At 60.3% G+C, this 16,343-nt stretch overlaps 1 protein-coding gene across 1 annotated transcript in view; it reads left to right on the top strand.

Annotated features, from left to right (window-relative positions):
* Positions 1 to 16,343, top strand: part of B4GALNT4 (beta-1,4-N-acetyl-galactosaminyltransferase 4) — a 30,721-nt gene that overhangs the window by 4,627 nt on the left and 9,751 nt on the right. The window contains exons 2-8 of the mRNA XM_064453160.1: positions 10,249 to 10,364; positions 13,009 to 13,119; positions 13,755 to 13,850; positions 14,172 to 14,262; positions 14,612 to 14,712; positions 15,453 to 15,520; positions 15,983 to 16,061. Coding sequence (XP_064309230.1) covers positions 10,249 to 10,364; positions 13,009 to 13,119; positions 13,755 to 13,850; positions 14,172 to 14,262; positions 14,612 to 14,712; positions 15,453 to 15,520; positions 15,983 to 16,061 — 662 coding nt within the window. The remainder of the gene's footprint in view (positions 1 to 10,248; positions 10,365 to 13,008; positions 13,120 to 13,754; positions 13,851 to 14,171; positions 14,263 to 14,611; positions 14,713 to 15,452; positions 15,521 to 15,982; positions 16,062 to 16,343) is intronic.

The following is a 16,343-nucleotide window of genomic DNA, read 5'->3' as shown; positions in this document are numbered from 1 at the left end:
TGCAGCCCTTGTCTTCCTTGCTGGGCTGTGGCCTGGTTTGCCCTGGGCTCCTTGCCCTGCTTCTCTCAGGTGCCCCGCTGCCCTGAATGGGCTCTTTGTCACGGCACTGGACCTGCCAAGAGCGAGCCGGATGGATGGACAAGCGAGCCCTGTCCTTCGGCTGGGAGGGGCTGTGAGCGTCTCGGGGCTTTTTGGCAGGTGATGGGGGAGAAGTATGGGAAAAATTTGGCAAGTGCCTGTTTTTGGGTCGTTCAAAGGCAAAAATTTGGCTATTCAAAGGCACGACTGGCTTTGAACCACCCGCAGCAGAACCCCTCCCCAGCCTGGCTGCGACCCGGTCCCCAGAAAAGTCCCTTGAAGCCAGGTGGTGGAGGAGGTGGGGAATTGCAGGGCTTGATAGTGAAGTGGAAACAAATGGGTTACGCCAGGGTAATTTATCCGTAACTCTGCCCTCCTGCTGCTGGTTGCTGCAGCTCTGCTGGGTGCTGGTTTGGGGGGGCTGAGGGCTTGCTGTGATGCGCCCCAGGAGCATGATGGGCCTGATCCTGTCTCTGCTCAGGCCGCCTGTCCCTGGGGTCGCGGTGGGCTGGAGTGACAGTGTGGGGACCCTGAGCTGGGCTTGGCTGTGGGGGCTCAGTGTCAGAGCCGGTCCTCTTGCCTGCAGCCGTGACCAGTAAGGCAGGGTGTGGGGGGAGCCTGGATGTGACCCCCTACCCAGGGCTTTATACCCCTGGCCCTGGATCCTGCTCCCTCTGCCTGATGTATTCAGGTGTGGGGCTGTGGAGGGTGGGAGCTGATCCCTGGGGACTCGCCCTGCGTGCCCCAGGATTTCTGGCGCTGAGCATGTGATGGCAGGGGCAGGGACCCCTAGAAAGGGGTGCTTCGCCCTTTGCTTTGCCCTTCTGGGGGCTGCGCAGTCCCTCCCCAGGGAAAGGATGCTGCGGGTGTGTTTGTCGCTCCGGTCTCTGCAGAAACCCTGGGCGGAGGGGATGGTTTTGGCACGTGTGTGTCTGTGTGTGGGTGGGTCAGCAGGTCCTGCTGGACCTTGGTGATGGCAGAACAAGAGAGCAAAGCGCTCTGTCCCTTCATCACTACTCAGCCATGGAGGCTCTTCCAAGCCCTGGCAGCTTAAGTCCTTTTAAAACCATGAAAAAAAAAAAAAAAGACATAAAACACTCTGATAAAAAAATATTCCCCATCCCCTTTAACGTGGGTATTTGTGGCTTTGGCGTCAAAGAGGCGATGGAGGGAGCGAGGCGGCGGAGGCAAGGCGAGGAGCAGGAGGGTCCTGGTGTGCCGGGACCGGCGGCGCGGTGCAGAGGAGTCCTGTCCCGCAGCCGGCCGCCTCGGTGCCCTCGGAGCCCGTGACGGGACCGGGCACGGCACTGCTCCGGCAGCGGGCGCTTCGGCGGCCATGGATGTGCTGGCAGGTGCTGCTGGCTACCCGCGAGGGCAGCTCGGTGGGTGATGCACGTCGACTGCCGCCGCCGCGCGCAGCTTCCCCTGGCCTGGCGGCTGCGCGGGCCGGGGCAGGGATGCTGGCTTTTCGTTAGGAAAACGCTCCGCTCCGAAGGCGTAGCTGCTGTACATCTGGAGGTGCTCCGGGACGGCAAAACGCTTTCCGCACACCGCAGTATGGGCTTTTTCCCAAGCACCGGGAGCCCTTTGCGTTGGTGCCTGGGGAGCTTTATCCTTCCAGCGCCGCTGTGAGCCTCCCCTCCATCCCCTCCCGCTCCGTGCGGCAGCCAGGCCTCTCCGGAGCTGCTCTTTGGGAGGGGACGAGCAGCCGCCCCAGGGATCGGTGGCTGGTTGCCTTGGCAATGGCAGGACCAAGGGATTTCAGCTGGGCTGGGAGACGGTGGGAGCCGCTGCTGACTGTGGGGGCCTCACCAGTGTGACGTGCAGGAGGGTTTTGGGGAGGGGGGAGGCCGAACAGGAGCGGATGGTCCCTGCAGAGGGGTAGAGCTCAGCTGGATTTGCTGCCAGATTAAAGTGAAGGAAAAGGTTAAAAGCCCCTGGGGCTGGTGGAGATAAACCAGATGCTGGCTGAAACAGGTTGGAAAGCTGGCAGGTGAAATGGTGAACCCCAGGGGCTGTCTGCAGGGCAGCGTGGAGGTCGGAGGCTGAAATACTTTTAGGCTGAATAAATTCTGCCCGATTCCCAGGACATCATTGGTATGAGTAACCTTCTCCAGAGGCTGCGTCCCGGGAAGTGAAACCTTCATGCCGAGGGCTGTGAGGGCACATTGTCCCTGTCAAAATGGGCAGGGGGATGGGTGCGTGGTCTGGCCAGAGCCGCCCCAGCACACTTTGGATCTGGGGCAAAATTAAATGATGCTGGAGGAGATGGGGGATGGAGGGCAGTGGTTGCATGGTGAGGTGTGGGCTGGGGGCAAATGGGGGAGATCTGGGGGCTGTTGATGCACAGGAGGGGTTTGGGATGCTGAGTTGAGCGTGGAAATGTCGGGGCTGCCTCTCCTGGTGGGCGTCTGTCAGCTTGAGAGGTCTCATGGCAGCTCCATCGCCAGCCCTGAGCGATCCGGCATTGATTTCCATTGTGCTGGCTGAGAGGGATGTCACGGAGTGGGTAAACAGCATGAAACAAATTGGTTTGGGGGAGGGAGGAAAAAATCCCCTCGCTCCTCTAGCTCCCTCGGCAAGGTGTCTGTGACTTGAGGTAGTGACCCAGGGGCCCAAAAAACCCCCTTTTCTCAGTCAGCAGCAGGTAAAAGCGGCATCTAAGCAGGCAAGAGTGACCGAAGCAGGTCTGGGGGACCGATCCTGCAGCCCTGCCTGCATCCCAATGATGGTCACAAGCCCCGTTTTCCTCGACCCCATCGATGCCGTCCGCTGTCACCTGGCTGCCTCCCGGCCCGTGTGAGCACCCACGGCCTGGGTTTCCCTCCGGGTGCCCTGGAGCAGGCAGTGCTGCGGGCACCGTGGTGGTGTTTTCCCGGCGGGCAGCACTGCATTTTTGCGGCATTGGAAGGGGGTTTGCAATATTGAGTCCTTGCTGGCTAATTATAATTGCTTAACAGCTCATTAGGAGGATTGGTGGAGGGATGCTCGCGCTTCTCTGGTGGCTGACTCGGAGGCTGCGTCTGCACTGGAGAGCACAGGGCTGTTGGTAATTAAACCAGTGGGTTTCATAAAAATGCCGACACCGCCGCCTCTGCTGCAGCTGTGTCTGGGTTTAAACGTCACCATGCTTTGTGTCACTGCTCCTTCTGCTCCCCCCTGAGCCCCATCACAGCAGGGTGCCCCCATTCAGCCCTTGAGGGTTGAGCCCCGATGGATGGGCTTGGTTTTGTGCCCTGCAGCAGCATCCTGGGAGGATGTGCCGGGGTGTGGAGCGGTCCTGCGTGGCCAGAGGGATGCCACGCTTCACGTTGCAGGGGAAAACGGGAGCGTTAGCAGCTCTCCGGTGCCCGAGGATGGGCACCAGGGCCTTGGGGAGGGCATTTCTCCTTCCTGCTGACTCCTGCGGAGGTGGGCACCCCCCAGGCATCGCTCTGCCGCTGGTCCTGATCTGGTTTGGGACTAATTTGTTGCGGGCTGCCAGGCTCGTCTGCCTGCATGAAAGCGGGGAGAGATCAGCCTGAATTCCCATGGGGTGTAAACTCAGTTTAACACTGTCGCTTTTGCAGCTGCAGATCTGGTGTCTCTTCTCAGCAGTAAGGACTTGTTGGGCAGAGCCCCGCTCCCCTGAGCTGCCCTGTTCGTCGCCCTGGGAAGGCGTCGGAGTTGGGCTGCCCTCCTTTTCTCTGCCCTGAACCCACGGCAGATGCTTGGGACAGCCCTCCCTGAGCTGCTCACCCACTTGCTGCATCCCTGGTGCATCTTATGGTTCGAGTTACCGTCTTCATCCCTCTTTCGCTGGCATCTTCCCAACACGGGTACCACATCTCGCTGGGGGCTTGGCGTTCCCCTTCGGCACGGTTATAGCTTCACGTGCCACCACAGGAGAGGTCCTGTCCCCTCTCTTTCCACCGCCACATTTTTCCCAAGAGCAGGGCTGGCTTCCCCCCACACCCCACTTTCTTTGCAGACTCATCAGTTTGGTAGGGTTTGAGTTGTTTTACCATGGGGAGAGGGGACGGATGCAATGGTCTGGATGGGCAAGGGTTTCTTTTTGGAAGCCTTGCAGTGCTTCGCAGCCGTGCAGGCAGTCTCAGAGTAGCCAGACTGGATGCTGGAGAAGCTTTGTCCCTCTCCCATCCCTCTGGATTTGGAGAGCTCAGAAGCATCCCACAGAAATTCAGAGATCAGAAGCAGCCGGGACATACGCAGACCTCGCTTGGGTGGTGGTCCTCAGAGGATGTCAGCTCAGACTTGGGTACTCAGCATGCCTGAAACCTGGCCCTCAGCATCCTGCCCTTCACAGTGTTGTCCCCGTGTTTCCAGCGCATTCCCGAGAAGCGCTTCCTTGTGGCACGGAGATGCAGCGCATCCGTCCCATTCCAGCGCCTCCCTGGCCTTTCCTCTCCTACTTGTATCCTCTGAGGAAGCGGCACGTGCCTGTGGAGGTCCCTTGGCAATCTCCTGTGCTGCTCCCGAGGTCTCCTGCAGCAGCTGGCAGTGTGAATTAAGGGAATTAACCCAGGCCCTTGTGTTTTCCAGCCTCCAAAGACTTTGCCTGATTTTTGGGTGTCGGAGCTGGCTGCTCTGGCAGGCTCCTTCCCCACGCCACAAAGCGGGAGCAGCCCTGCGTCGCTGGGAAGTGCAGCATGGGATGAAGTTATCCATCGGGGTGGGCAGCCCGGGACTGGCTCCCATCCTGCATCTCACCCCGTCACCCCTCCCTCGGCTTCGGGATGTGCTGGGGAGCACCCTTGGGATGCTGAGGAGAGCAGCAAATCCCAGGCTCATGTTTTTGTGAGTAGTAAAACCCACCTCCGGCTCTGGTTTAGACCACAGGGCTTGGCGTCAGTGGGGATGCTCTGAGCTCTGGCTCTTGTAGCTTTCTCCTTGCCCTTCCCCATCTCCTGTGCATTGGGGGTGGTGCTGCTTCCCAGCTCATCTTTTTAGAGGGATCTGGGTTAAGATGCAGCTCTGAACATGCCTGGATGGTTTTGGCAACCTGTTGCAGCCTGGTCCACCGGCACGGATGGTGGCAAGGCTGCTCGCACCTGGGCTGGAGGCAGCTCCAGCTTGCTTTGGCATCTCCCATCTGGCTCAGGTTTTGCTGCAGGACTGTGAAGAGAGGAGAGCAGATGGGTGCCACCGGCGGGGGATTTCTTGGAGCACCGAGCTAAATCCATCCACCTCTCTTTCCATCGCTCTGGTCACGGTTTGCTCGCCAGGGCAGCTGGTGGGGAACCGTAGGCTCCTGTGTGTTAGCGGTGCTGAGGCTTGTCCCCTCCCGTGGCCGGGCTGCCTTGGCCTGCCGTGTCCCCCGAGGGCCCGGTGCCGTGTCCCCCGAGGGCCCGGTGCCGTGTCCCCCGAGGGCCCGGTGCCGTGTCCCCCGAGGGCCCGGTGCCGTGTCCCGGTGCGGGGGAGGCTGGCCAAGGCGTCAGACCCTCGCGGGCTGCACGGGGCATGGGAAACCAAACTGGCGCTTTTTTTTTTGCATGAGATTTTGGGGGTTTGAACTCAGACATGATGTTTTGGTGGAATATCATTTTCCAGTCCCAGCCAGCTCACCTGCATCTTTGTCAGGGCTTTGCAGGTGTTGGGGGCTTTGCAGGCAGCCGGGCTTGGATGGGGAGGTGCAGGGCAGGGAGGGGACAGGCACAGGGGTGCAGAAGAGGATGGGGGAGCCCCACAGAGGGCTGTATTACAGCAGGATGTGGCTCCTGGTGGTGGATAAATCGCTCCACACGTCTGCTTTGGAACATTAGCTTGGTGGGAAAGGGGTTGAAATTAATCCAGGCACCGTGCCCTGAATCCCACCCAGCCGACGTGCTTGGAGCTCAGGCTGGGGCGCGTCGCTGCTCTCACTGGCTGCACCCGGGCGCTTGGTGCCCTTCAGGGTCTCTTTTGGGGGGAAAAGAGAAGAAAGGTCTCCAGGGTCCTCAGCTGCTGCCAGTGCTACTGCCGCAGGCTTGTCCTGAGGGAAGGCGTCTGACCTCTGAAGCCCCAAGGCATCGTTCGCCCAGACACGCAGCCTGGAGCAAAGCAGGGCCGGACCCTGACCGCGCGCCCGTGTCGGGTGGGAGGATGCCGTGAGGTGCTGGGCAGCGCTGCCGCCTCCTCCGGCGCCGTACCGCTGCCGAGCCAATGTTCTTCGTCCCCGAAGAGTCCTCGTCTGCCGCTCAGGGGTTTTCATCCCCGCGTGGGCGCCTTTGGGACGGGAAGCAGAGCCGCAGCTGGAGCCGGGCAGAGCGTGCCAAGGCGTTCCCTGAACGCTGTCCCACCCCGGCAGTCCCTCTCCGGCGGCTCCATCCGTTCTGTACGCGGCTGCCTGATGGCCAGGACCAGCACCCCACCCGATGTCTCCCCATGGGACTCTTCCTGTGGGGCAGCTGGAGCTTGTTGGGGCCGAGCATCCAGCTGGAGGGCAGGAGCCAGGGATTTTGGGAATCCGGGCCCCGATCCTTTTGCAGATGCTCCTGTGAGCTTCCCCGTACGCGTGCTGAGGGAGCTTGGCTTGCTGGGCTGTGTCTGGGTTTGTCCCTGGGTGATGGGTCTGGGAACGGGGTAGGTAAGAATGGATCAAGCTCGCAGCAAGCAACCACGGAAGGGACGCTCATTAGAAGCAATTAGGAGATGCGGGAGGAAGCATAAGCGAGGGGCATCTCTAACCACGTTGGAGGGTTTGGAAAAGGTCCAGAAAGCTGCAGGAGAAATCCCAGCTCCAAAACCCAACCGAAGAAAGGGGCTGTGTTCGGGGCGAGTGAGCTGCGTGCTGTCAGCCCAGCAGGAGGGGGAGAGGAGGGAGGCGGGGAGGCAGCGGTTTGCTGCGTGAAAGGCCCTCTGTGCTCCCGGGTGGAGGGGGGAGGCAGCACGGAGGAGGTTTATACCACCGTGATAACAGGGAAACTCATCTCCCCCGGGGAGGCATTGCCCTGGTCTCTGTGCTGTGCGGTGGGGTTGGTGCTCGGTCCCTTGCACTCACGGCCTCATCCTGAGGACTGCTCCTGGCCCTGGCTCCTTGTCTGGAGGCTGCTGTGACTCAGAGCTGGTTCGTGCAATGGCGTGTGCATCTCCTGCCCCCTCCCTGCGCTGCTCTGAGAGCTTTAGCGTCGCTCCCGCGCTCGCTGGGGGAAGAGCTCTTAATGCATTCCTGCCGAGCATCCCCCGGGTAATGCCGTCCCCGGAGCAAGCAGGTCCCTTGCTCGTCCTCCGGAGCTTCCCCATCCTCTCGCCGCCTGCTACCTGCATTTACGTGGCTCTTTCTGGTCCTTGAAAAAGAGAGACAGGCAGGTTAGCAGAATTAATCTGCACGGTGGTGCTGGCCGTGCATCCCAGGGGGATGCTGGGGCAGCAGCGGGGCTGGGCACGGCTGGAGGGTGGTCCCAGAGGGTGCTGGGAGGATGCATAGGAGGAAACCAAGCCAGGGTGAAACTGATGCCCCCCCTTCCTCCCAGTGCTGCTTTCTCCCTCCTCTTGTGCCCCCTGAGCCGCTCCCCTCTCGCAGGGGTGAGGTTCAGACCAAAGGAGCTCGATTTTTTGAGGGGAGCAAAGTGATGCTCGTTGGTACAAGGTGCTGGCCTTTCCATCGCCTTATCAAGGGGACATTTATTTCCAGTTCCTACACAGGCTGATTAGCATTTGGGTGTTTGGCAAAGGCTGTTCTTGACTTTCCTATCCAGTATTTGAATTGCAGGGGAATAAACAGCGGCACAGAAGCTTGGAAGCCTTTTTCCAGGGCTCTGCTGGTGCCTTTGCCTCCTGCCAGGGTGTGGGCACCTCTCGGAGTGAGCACTTGCCTCCCTGCTGAGAACAGAGAGGGTTTAGGGGGAGGCACACAGGTTTTGAGCCTCAGCATTACTTAAACCCTGTCAGAGCAGTGGTGGTTTTGATTTAGTTGCAAACCAAAGTCGGGAGCACAAGCCCTCTCCTGCTCCTTTGTGGTGCCTGAGAAGAGTTGCTTGAGCGTGAGAGGGTCCCTGATGAGGATGGAGCTGGGTGATGGGTTTGGGGAGTGAGTGGGGGGCTCGTGCCTTCGGGTCCTGAGAGCCTCCGAGGCCAGAGCCTGCACAGCCTCGCTGAGAGGAACGCATAGGGGTTTTCCTCCACTTTGCTCCAGTTTATATGAAATAATTTCTCTTCAGATTACCCTATGCCTTGTAGCAGAGGCCCAAATCTGGGTGTGGTACCCAGAGGTGAGCGAAAGGGCTGAGCGAAGGGGGGTGACCACATCCAGCCATCCCCTGTGGATGCAGCCTGGGATGCTGCTGCCTCAGGTTTGCTCGCCAGGACCCCGGGGTCCTTGGCACCAGGGCCTGGCTTGGCACCAGAGGCCCGTGTGGGGATTTAGTCTGTCCTGGGGGCCAGGCTTGCAGTGGCACCCCCAGCCTGCATCGCGCCAGGAGAGATTCCCTGCGTGGGTACCGCAGAACCGGCCGCTGCCTCCCATCCATCCCTTGGCAGGTCCCTTGGGAGCATTGAACTCCTACTTGTGACTGTGATTAATCCACAGGTCAGCATGGTGAGGGAACAACGCTGTCCCCAGTGCTCTGTGTCAGAGCAGCAGCATCTGCGGCCTCGGCACAGCGAGGATCGGCTTTATTTCCACTGCCTGTGGTGGCAGGAGCCTCCCTAGGAGTGATGGGGGGTGTCTCGAGAGCGGAGGAGATGAGAGTGCTGGATCCCGTCCCACTCCTCCCTGTGATGCTCCCCATCACCCTCCGTGGGGCCATGGGAGGAACGAGGCAGGGATGAAGATGGGCGAGGGGAGGAGGGCAGCTGGGGGGAGGCAGGGAGCTGCCAGGAGAGAGCCAGGGCTGCCAGGGACTGAAGAATGGCTGAGAGCAGAAGAAGGGGCTTTAGAGCTTAATTTCCTGTCCCTGCGGTGGGGATGGGATTTGTGCTGCCATCTCCAAGGAGACGCCGGCTGCGCGGCCGCTGGAATACTAATGGCATGGGAGGCGTGTGGCGGGGGGCTCCAGGGGCACCCCAAGCCCCTCCTCAGCCAGGCTGTGGGGTCTGAAGCCACCCCGGCAGCTCCCACTGCAGCAGCCACCGAGGCTGTTTTGCTTTGTGGGGGGAAGGAGCTCCCCAGGACTTGCTGTTGGGGGCAAAGAGGGTGTGGAGGGATGGGGGGAGCATCTTGCCGTACCGTTGGGAGGGTGTTGGTGACCCCCTCGCTGCAATATCCGTGGCTGGGGACAGGGCTGCACTGCTGCTCGTGACATCTGGGGCTCCCCTTATTTAGATATGGGGATGGCTGGTTTTTGGGGGGACCCGTGGGTGTTCACAGCAGTGCTTTTTAGACACCCGCCTCTCCAAGCATCGCACTGAGCTTCCCTTGATGCTGGTTTGAAACGCGGATGCCAGGAGCGAAGGTTGAGCTGCGGCAGCGGAGGAGCCGCCGTGCCCCCTCCCTCCCCTCCCACCCTGGTTGTGGGGTGCCCGTCCAAAAAATGCAGGGGCACCCACGTGCTGTGGCAGAGAAAGGGGAAATGCCCCCCCACCCCCAGTAACTAATACAATTTCTAAGTCTGCGCCGTTATTTTGGGGGAAGTTGGTTATTTTAATGCTGGGAAGCAAGGGCTCCCTTCGCAGCCCGAGGAAGATGGGTGTGAGCTGCAGAGGGGAGCCCGTTGGCTGGGAATAATTAATGCAGCACACGGTAATTAAGTCATCTGCGATAGGGCTGTTAGCAAAGGTCTTCGCGATGGTGCCTTTAGCATGGTGGGAAGATGGGTTTGGGGACGGTATATCGGGGGGCTGGGAGCCAGTGTGCTCCGGGCAGGGCTGTGGGACGCTGCGGGAGAGCCGGGGACTGGAGGGGCAGGGGAGCAGGGATGCGCCCGCAGGGATGGATGTGGAGCGGGATCCCACAGGAGCTTATCCCGGCTGTCTCTTACATAAAGGGCTGCGAGCTGGGCCACGGGGGGTGTAATTAAACCTGATGCTGACGAGCTGCTGCAAGCTGCTTAGTACAAATGTGATGAGGGGAATTGCAGCCAGAGCCCCGCGCTGTCGGCCCCCGTGTCCCTCCCCCTGGGAGCAGCGGCGGTGGCAGCGCCTGCCCTTCCCCGTGCCAGGGCGGGGGGGTGTCCCCAAAAAAGGAGCGGTGTTGGGACGGGGAGGACGTGGGAGGTGGCTGCGGTCTCACTCCTCCTTCTGCTCCCCTTGTAGATGGTGAGAGGCTGGGGGAGGTGACTGATCCCGGCAGGCGGCCGGTGGCAGCCCAGGCATCGGCACGGCAGAGGAAAGCTGAGGACTCCAGCGAGAGCCACGAGGAGGAGCTGATGGTAATCGGAGAGCCGGAGTGCGGCCGGGCGGGAACGGACCTATGGAGGTGGCTGGTTCAAGTCCCCTACCCAACACACGGCCAACTAGAGCAGGGTGCTCCAAGCCTTGTCCAGCCGAGTGGATGCAAGGATGGGGAGGGCACAACCTCTCTGGTTCTGCTCAGCAAACCTCATGGTGGATTAAAAAAAAAATCCCTAATATCCCATTGAAACTTTAGTGTTGATCCTTGTGCCTCTTGCCTCATCGCTGTGCTCCTCTGAGAAAAGTCTGGCATCATCTCTGCACCCCTTCTTGCGCAGCTGTCAATGGCAATAAGGTCCTGCTTTGCTGGGCAAAGCCGCCTTCTCCTGTGTCCTCTGCTCCATCTTGCTAACCTCCACTTGTCTGTCCTGGACCGGAGCGCCCCAAACTGGACCCAGCTGGAGACCCCGGGTGGGGTCTCCAAGCAGAAGCTGGAGAGAGGATCTCTCCTTGCTAACAGCCCAGGAAGACATCGCAGCCATGAGGACAGCCTGCTGTCACCAAGGGGCTTCGGAGCAGAGCAGGCAGGTGGGGTGGGGGGAGAGGGATGCCGCATGGTGTCCCCTGCCCCATCCCAACAGCAGGTCACTGCCAAACTGCTGCAAGTCCCCGTGACAGCGAGTTGCCATCAGGGTGGGCATTGCTTGGGCTGTTCCCAAGCCACGGTGCTTTGAGCATGGGTGAGGCGAGTGTTTTGTGCTGGAGGGAGGGGAATGCATTGAGCCCCTGTGCCCAGGGCCCTCCTGGTGCCCGTCTCTTTATGCCTAGCCCTGCTTGGTGTCTTTTACAGCTGCTGGACATCTACAGTCTCACTGGCTCTGCAATTAAAAGCCCAGTCCACCTTCAGCAAATAACCTACCCCCTGTTTCCAGGGGTGGGGAGCTGGGCTGTGAATAGTCCCCTCTGTTGGGGCAGGCAGGGGAAAAGTTCACTCCAGTTTGAAAGCAAACAGCCTGGCTCGAAAGGACTCCACAAACTGGAGCAAAGAAATGCTGCTTCAAAAAATGGAGATGGAAAACTTTCCTCCGGGCGAGCTCCCAGCCGCAGATCTTGCTGTCGGCACAGCCAGTCCTTTATCTTTGGGGCAGGGCAGGGATGCCAGTGGCGAGTCCTCTCCAGCCGTCTCACCCGAGGGATGGAACCCCGTCCCAGTCCCTCTCCATAGAGGGACAGAGAGGTTTTTCCAGGTGCTGGGAGTGGAGAGCCACGTGCTGGTTAGGAGAGCCAGCTTCAGGCTAGGCAGAAATTAAGTGGTGAGAAACATAGATGGGGAAGAGGCTGATTGTGCCTGGCTGGCTGGCAGGGGATGGGTGAGAAAGGGCGACCCCTGCTCTGATCTCTCCCAGCTCCTCATAAATAAGGGACAGATGGACAAAGGAGGAAAACGAGGTGCCCGGAGAAAAGACGGGCTGGTGCTGGGTGAGGACAGAGGGGGACGGCAGGAATTTTCCCCGGGAGGAGGGCGAATCCTTCCAACAAGCGCAGCACAATTATGCCACCTCCCTGATAACGTCTTCCGAGGGCACCGCTCCCCTCTGCCAGGATGCTAATGTGTTCATTTAGGCAAAGTTTGCTAATTATTTCTTTGGCACTCCACATCCTAATGGGCTGCGCTTTGCTGATGCTGTGGTTCCTCTTGCCTGGGCTCGGAGCCGGGCTCTGCTTTCGGAGAGGGTCGGCTCTGCTTTTCGGGGGGTGGCACGGTCCCTCATTGCCCGGCCGAGGCCCTGGGGGATGATGACTGTGAATCCTCCTGGGAGAGGTGGCAGGGACGTCCGTGCCCCTGGTCCCATCCCCGGAGGGGGCTGATGCTGAGCGCGGGCGTCACCAGTGTGACGACGGGCCGTGACACCAGCCAGGTCCCTGTGTGACAGGTGCCGGTGGTCCCTTGGGAGAGGGTGGGTGGCTCTTCCCTCCTCGCGTGCTGGCTGGTCCCTCGCTCCTCCTCCGCCTGCGCTCCCTGGGATGTGACGGCAGAGAGCCGGGCAATGCCTGCGGGGATGGCACGGGCTCGCTCCAGCTCTGCTTGCGGCTGCCGGCTTGGTGGGAGAGGAGGATGCTCTGGGTGGGCTCCAGAAGAGCCCGGCCCTTCCTTGCCACCCGTCACCTCTTTGGCAAGCCGGGGCCAGGTGAATGCTCACCTAATCCCTCTAAATTACGAGACACAAGTGATCAGATTAAGCTAATCCCCTTTTAAGGAAGAGGGGGAGTGGAGAAGCATCCCGCTTCCTCTGCCTGTGAATGGACGTAGAGACTGCTTCTGCTCTTTTGGAGGTGGAGCCCAAAATACTCCGTTTCCAGTAGCCCATCAGACCAAGCAAATATTTTGGATGAACAGAAAACTCACTGTTTGGGCGAAGTTTCTCTCCTTGGCAAAGGAAGGGAAACGAGGTTAGCTGGAACACTTTGAAACTCTGCTTCCCCAGGACGCCTTGCCAATATTTTTCTGCCACCTCCTGCCCCTGCTTTCCTTTGTCGTTAGCCTTGAAAGCTTTTGCCTTGGTTTGGCAATGCTTGATGTCCAAAATGAGATGTTTAGATCTAGGGAGACCTCCTGCAAGCATGGCTGGGCTGGCCCCGATCCCCCCAGTCTCTCACCTCTTCCTCCTCCTTCCTTGGCAGAACGACGGGCAGGACTTGGACGGCTGGTTTTCCAGAGGCCAATGGTCCGACCGAGCCACGCCGCGCTCCAAACCCAACCTGACCAAGCAGGCTTTGCCCTGGAACGAGCAGGTGAGCGGGTAGGGAGCAGCAAAGGGGCTGGTGGCGGCGGAGGAGGAGGTCCCAGGAAAGGGGGTCCACCCAGCCCCTCACTGGGGAGCCCGCAGCCCACGTCTCCCCAGCACGCCAGGCTCCAAGGCCACCCTCCTCCCTGCTCTCCGTCACCCACCCGGGCCCGGGGGCTCTGCCCGGTCCCGCAGTCAACCAGGTGTGCGACGGCTCTCTTGCCAGGCTGAGCCCCCACGTGTGGGTGTGCGAGGGGACATCTTGCTGCGTGTCTTCTCCAGACGGGTCCACGCTGTGCCCGTCTCTTTGTGCTGGCTGTGCGCTGGTGGGAGGGATGCTGGGGGTGGGTGAAGGGTGGGGTCAGGCCTTTGGTGCCGTATCCAGACAACGTCCCTTGTCCGGGTGTGCTCGGGAGCCAAAGGAGCAGGAGCAGGGTTATCTCCTGGGGGTTGGTGTCGTGCCCCTGGGGCTGGCACGGGGACGGGAGCTCAGCCCTTGGTGTCACCGCCGAAGGGCTGAGGCTGGGCGAGTGACGTCCCTCGGGCTTGACGGCCACGTCTCAGCCTGCCCTACCGCTGTCCTTGGGAGGCGAGGGGGATGTGAGGAGGACACCCTGCTCACCTCCCTCTCTCGTCCCCCAGTACAAAGGGAAGGCAAACTTGCACGTCTTCGAGGACTGGTGCGGCGGGGCCGTGAGGCACCTGCGGAAGAACCTCCACTTTCCACTCTTTCCTCACGTGAGTCCCGGGCCCGATGGCTGTGGGTCGGAGGGAGGGTCTGCTTGTCCCTCTCTGGGTGCTGCTGGATCTCCACCAGCTGTGGGCTTGGTCCTCAAGACCTTTGCTTGCAGGCGTTCAGGTTTGGTTTGGGGCAGGAAATTCCCAGCAGAGCAGGGATGGAGGGAGAGGTGGGTGTTGATGGGACCTCCGCATCCCCTCTGGTGCCAGGGGCATGAGACCCCAGGATAACAAGGAGGGGGTGGGCAGGTGACGCTGGTGCAGGGCACGAGCCTGGGCACAAGCTGTTCGTGCTTTCATGTCCCCGTCTCTCCTCCGCAGACCCGCACCACCGTGAAGAAGCTGGCTGTGTCACCCAAGTGGAAGAACTACGGGCTGAGGATTTTTGGCTACATCCACCCCTTCAAGGATGGTGAGTGATGGAGCTTGGCCTCTTCTTCCCCTGCAGTTGGAGAAGCTGCCTCATCCCCACTTCTTGGGCCACGTGAGGACAAAAAGGCTCTTGGAGACAGTCCCCTGTCCCCTGGCTCCCAGGCAGGAAGGTTTTTCTGGAGCAAAGACCCTCTTCCCTGGTTGTTTTGAAGGCAGGCGAACCCCCAGTCCCATCCAGGACAGAGCCACGATGTGGGGTCCAGGGTGGCCCCGTCACCTCTGTCCATCCATCCCTGTTCCCCCATCTCACAGCGACATACTGGGGCTGAGCCCATGCCACCAGGGCTGCTGTATCCCTCTGTGGTGACCTTCTCCTTTGCTCTCCGCAGGGGATTTCCAGTTCTCTGTGGCATCAGATGACAATTCGGAGTTCTGGCTCAGCTCTGATGAGAGTCCATCCAACTCCCGGCTGGCTGCGTTCGTGGGCAAGGTATGTGCTGTCGTTCCCTTCCCTGAGCCAGGGATGCTCGAGCTCCCTTCGAGAGCATCTCCACCCTCGGGATGCCTCGCTCCTTGCTCCCAGCAGGCTAATAACCGTCCTGAGTGCCTTTTGGGGATGCCTAGCGCTCAGTTAATGACGTTTCAAACCCATGGGCACTCTTTAGCCACCACAGATTCTCCCTTCTACAAGTCCCTCTGGTGCAGCAGCTCTTAAAGGGAGCGTGCAGGGTCCCTGCGTGTCTTTGCCACAGGCAGCTCTCCTGCTTCTTTGCCCCCTTGGGAAATGCTGGGTTATTTCAGCCTGGTCCCATCTCTGCCCCTGGACAGGCCTGGTTTGGCTTCTGAAGGACCATCTTCCCCATGGTCTCATCCTAACTGTAGCTACCAAAGAGCAGCTTATGTCCCAGAATAGGAGATTTAATATTTGCTCCTGGATTTTCTTGGTGTCAGCTCTGGGAATCGCATGGTCCGTCATTTCACCCATGCCCTTTTGGGATCTTGATGTAGCTGGCTGGTGACATGTTCCTGCGGCAGGAGTGCCACCAGCTGGGGACAAGCAGGCCCTGGGGTGGAGCTCCCGGGATATCATCCTGCCCGAAGAGCCTTTCTCTGCAGCATCCATAGTGCCCGATGGAGGGGAAGGAGAGGTTCTTGCTGCCTGGTGGGGTCTGGGCCTCGTGCCTGCTTGGCCCGTGGTGGCTCTCACATGCTCCTTCTTCCTTCCCCCAGCTGGGCACCGAGTGGACGGCGCCGGGAGAGTTCACCAAATTCAGCTCACAAGTCTCCAAGCCTCTACGGTAAGTTTGTCCTTGCTCCCACCGTCCACCCCGGGTGCACGGAGCTGGGGAGACGGAGCTGCTGGCTCCACACAGACTCTGAGCAGCTCCTCCCCAGGAGGAGACCCCGGCCGTGGTCTCTTCCCTAAAGGCACGTGGGGCCTGGGCTGGACAGGAGCTCAACCAACCATGCCCCCAGGCCCACGGCTTGAAGGTGCTGGGGGCTGCAGCCACCTCTGCAGATGATGAGGTGGGGTTTGGGGGGTCGCCCCGATCTCATGGAGCTTCTCAGCAGTGGGATGGGGGAGCAGACACCCACATCACGCTGCCTCTTTCCTTGCCCCAGGAAGGTTTAGCCACATGTGAGCAAGACTGGGAGCTTTCCTGAGATGGTCTCTCTAGCAGGGGAGCTCCCATTGCCCTGGCAGTGGTAGCAGTCAGCTCAGCAACGATTCCTAACTGGCTTCTTCCCCTCTTGCGCAGCCTCATGTCCTCCAGACGCTACTACTTCGAGCTGCTCCACAAACAAGACGACCGAGGCTCAGACCACGTGGAAGTTGGCGTGAGTAAATGCCCCCGCCCTGTGCTCCTTTCAGGGCTTGTCCTGTCAAGAGCTGGCACCAGGGCTTTTCCCAATGTGCCTTAAAAGGCTTTATCCTGGAGCAAAGCCACGATTTCCCCCCTCCCATGGCCGCCAGCAGCTCAGTCTGCAGAGGGGACGAGTCAGCGTCGCTCCGACGGGGCCGGGGCTCATCTCCCCATCTTCCTGGGCTGCTCCTGTGCACGACACCTGGCACGGGCTGCTTTTCTCTGTGCTCATCCGATCCTTTCGTGCTGCTGGCCT

Source organism: Phalacrocorax carbo, chromosome 5 (genome assembly GCF_963921805.1).
Source record: "Phalacrocorax carbo chromosome 5, bPhaCar2.1, whole genome shotgun sequence".
Classification (NCBI taxonomy): domain Eukaryota; kingdom Metazoa; phylum Chordata; class Aves; order Suliformes; family Phalacrocoracidae; genus Phalacrocorax; species Phalacrocorax carbo.
This window is presented reverse-complemented; position numbering and strand designations above follow the sequence as displayed.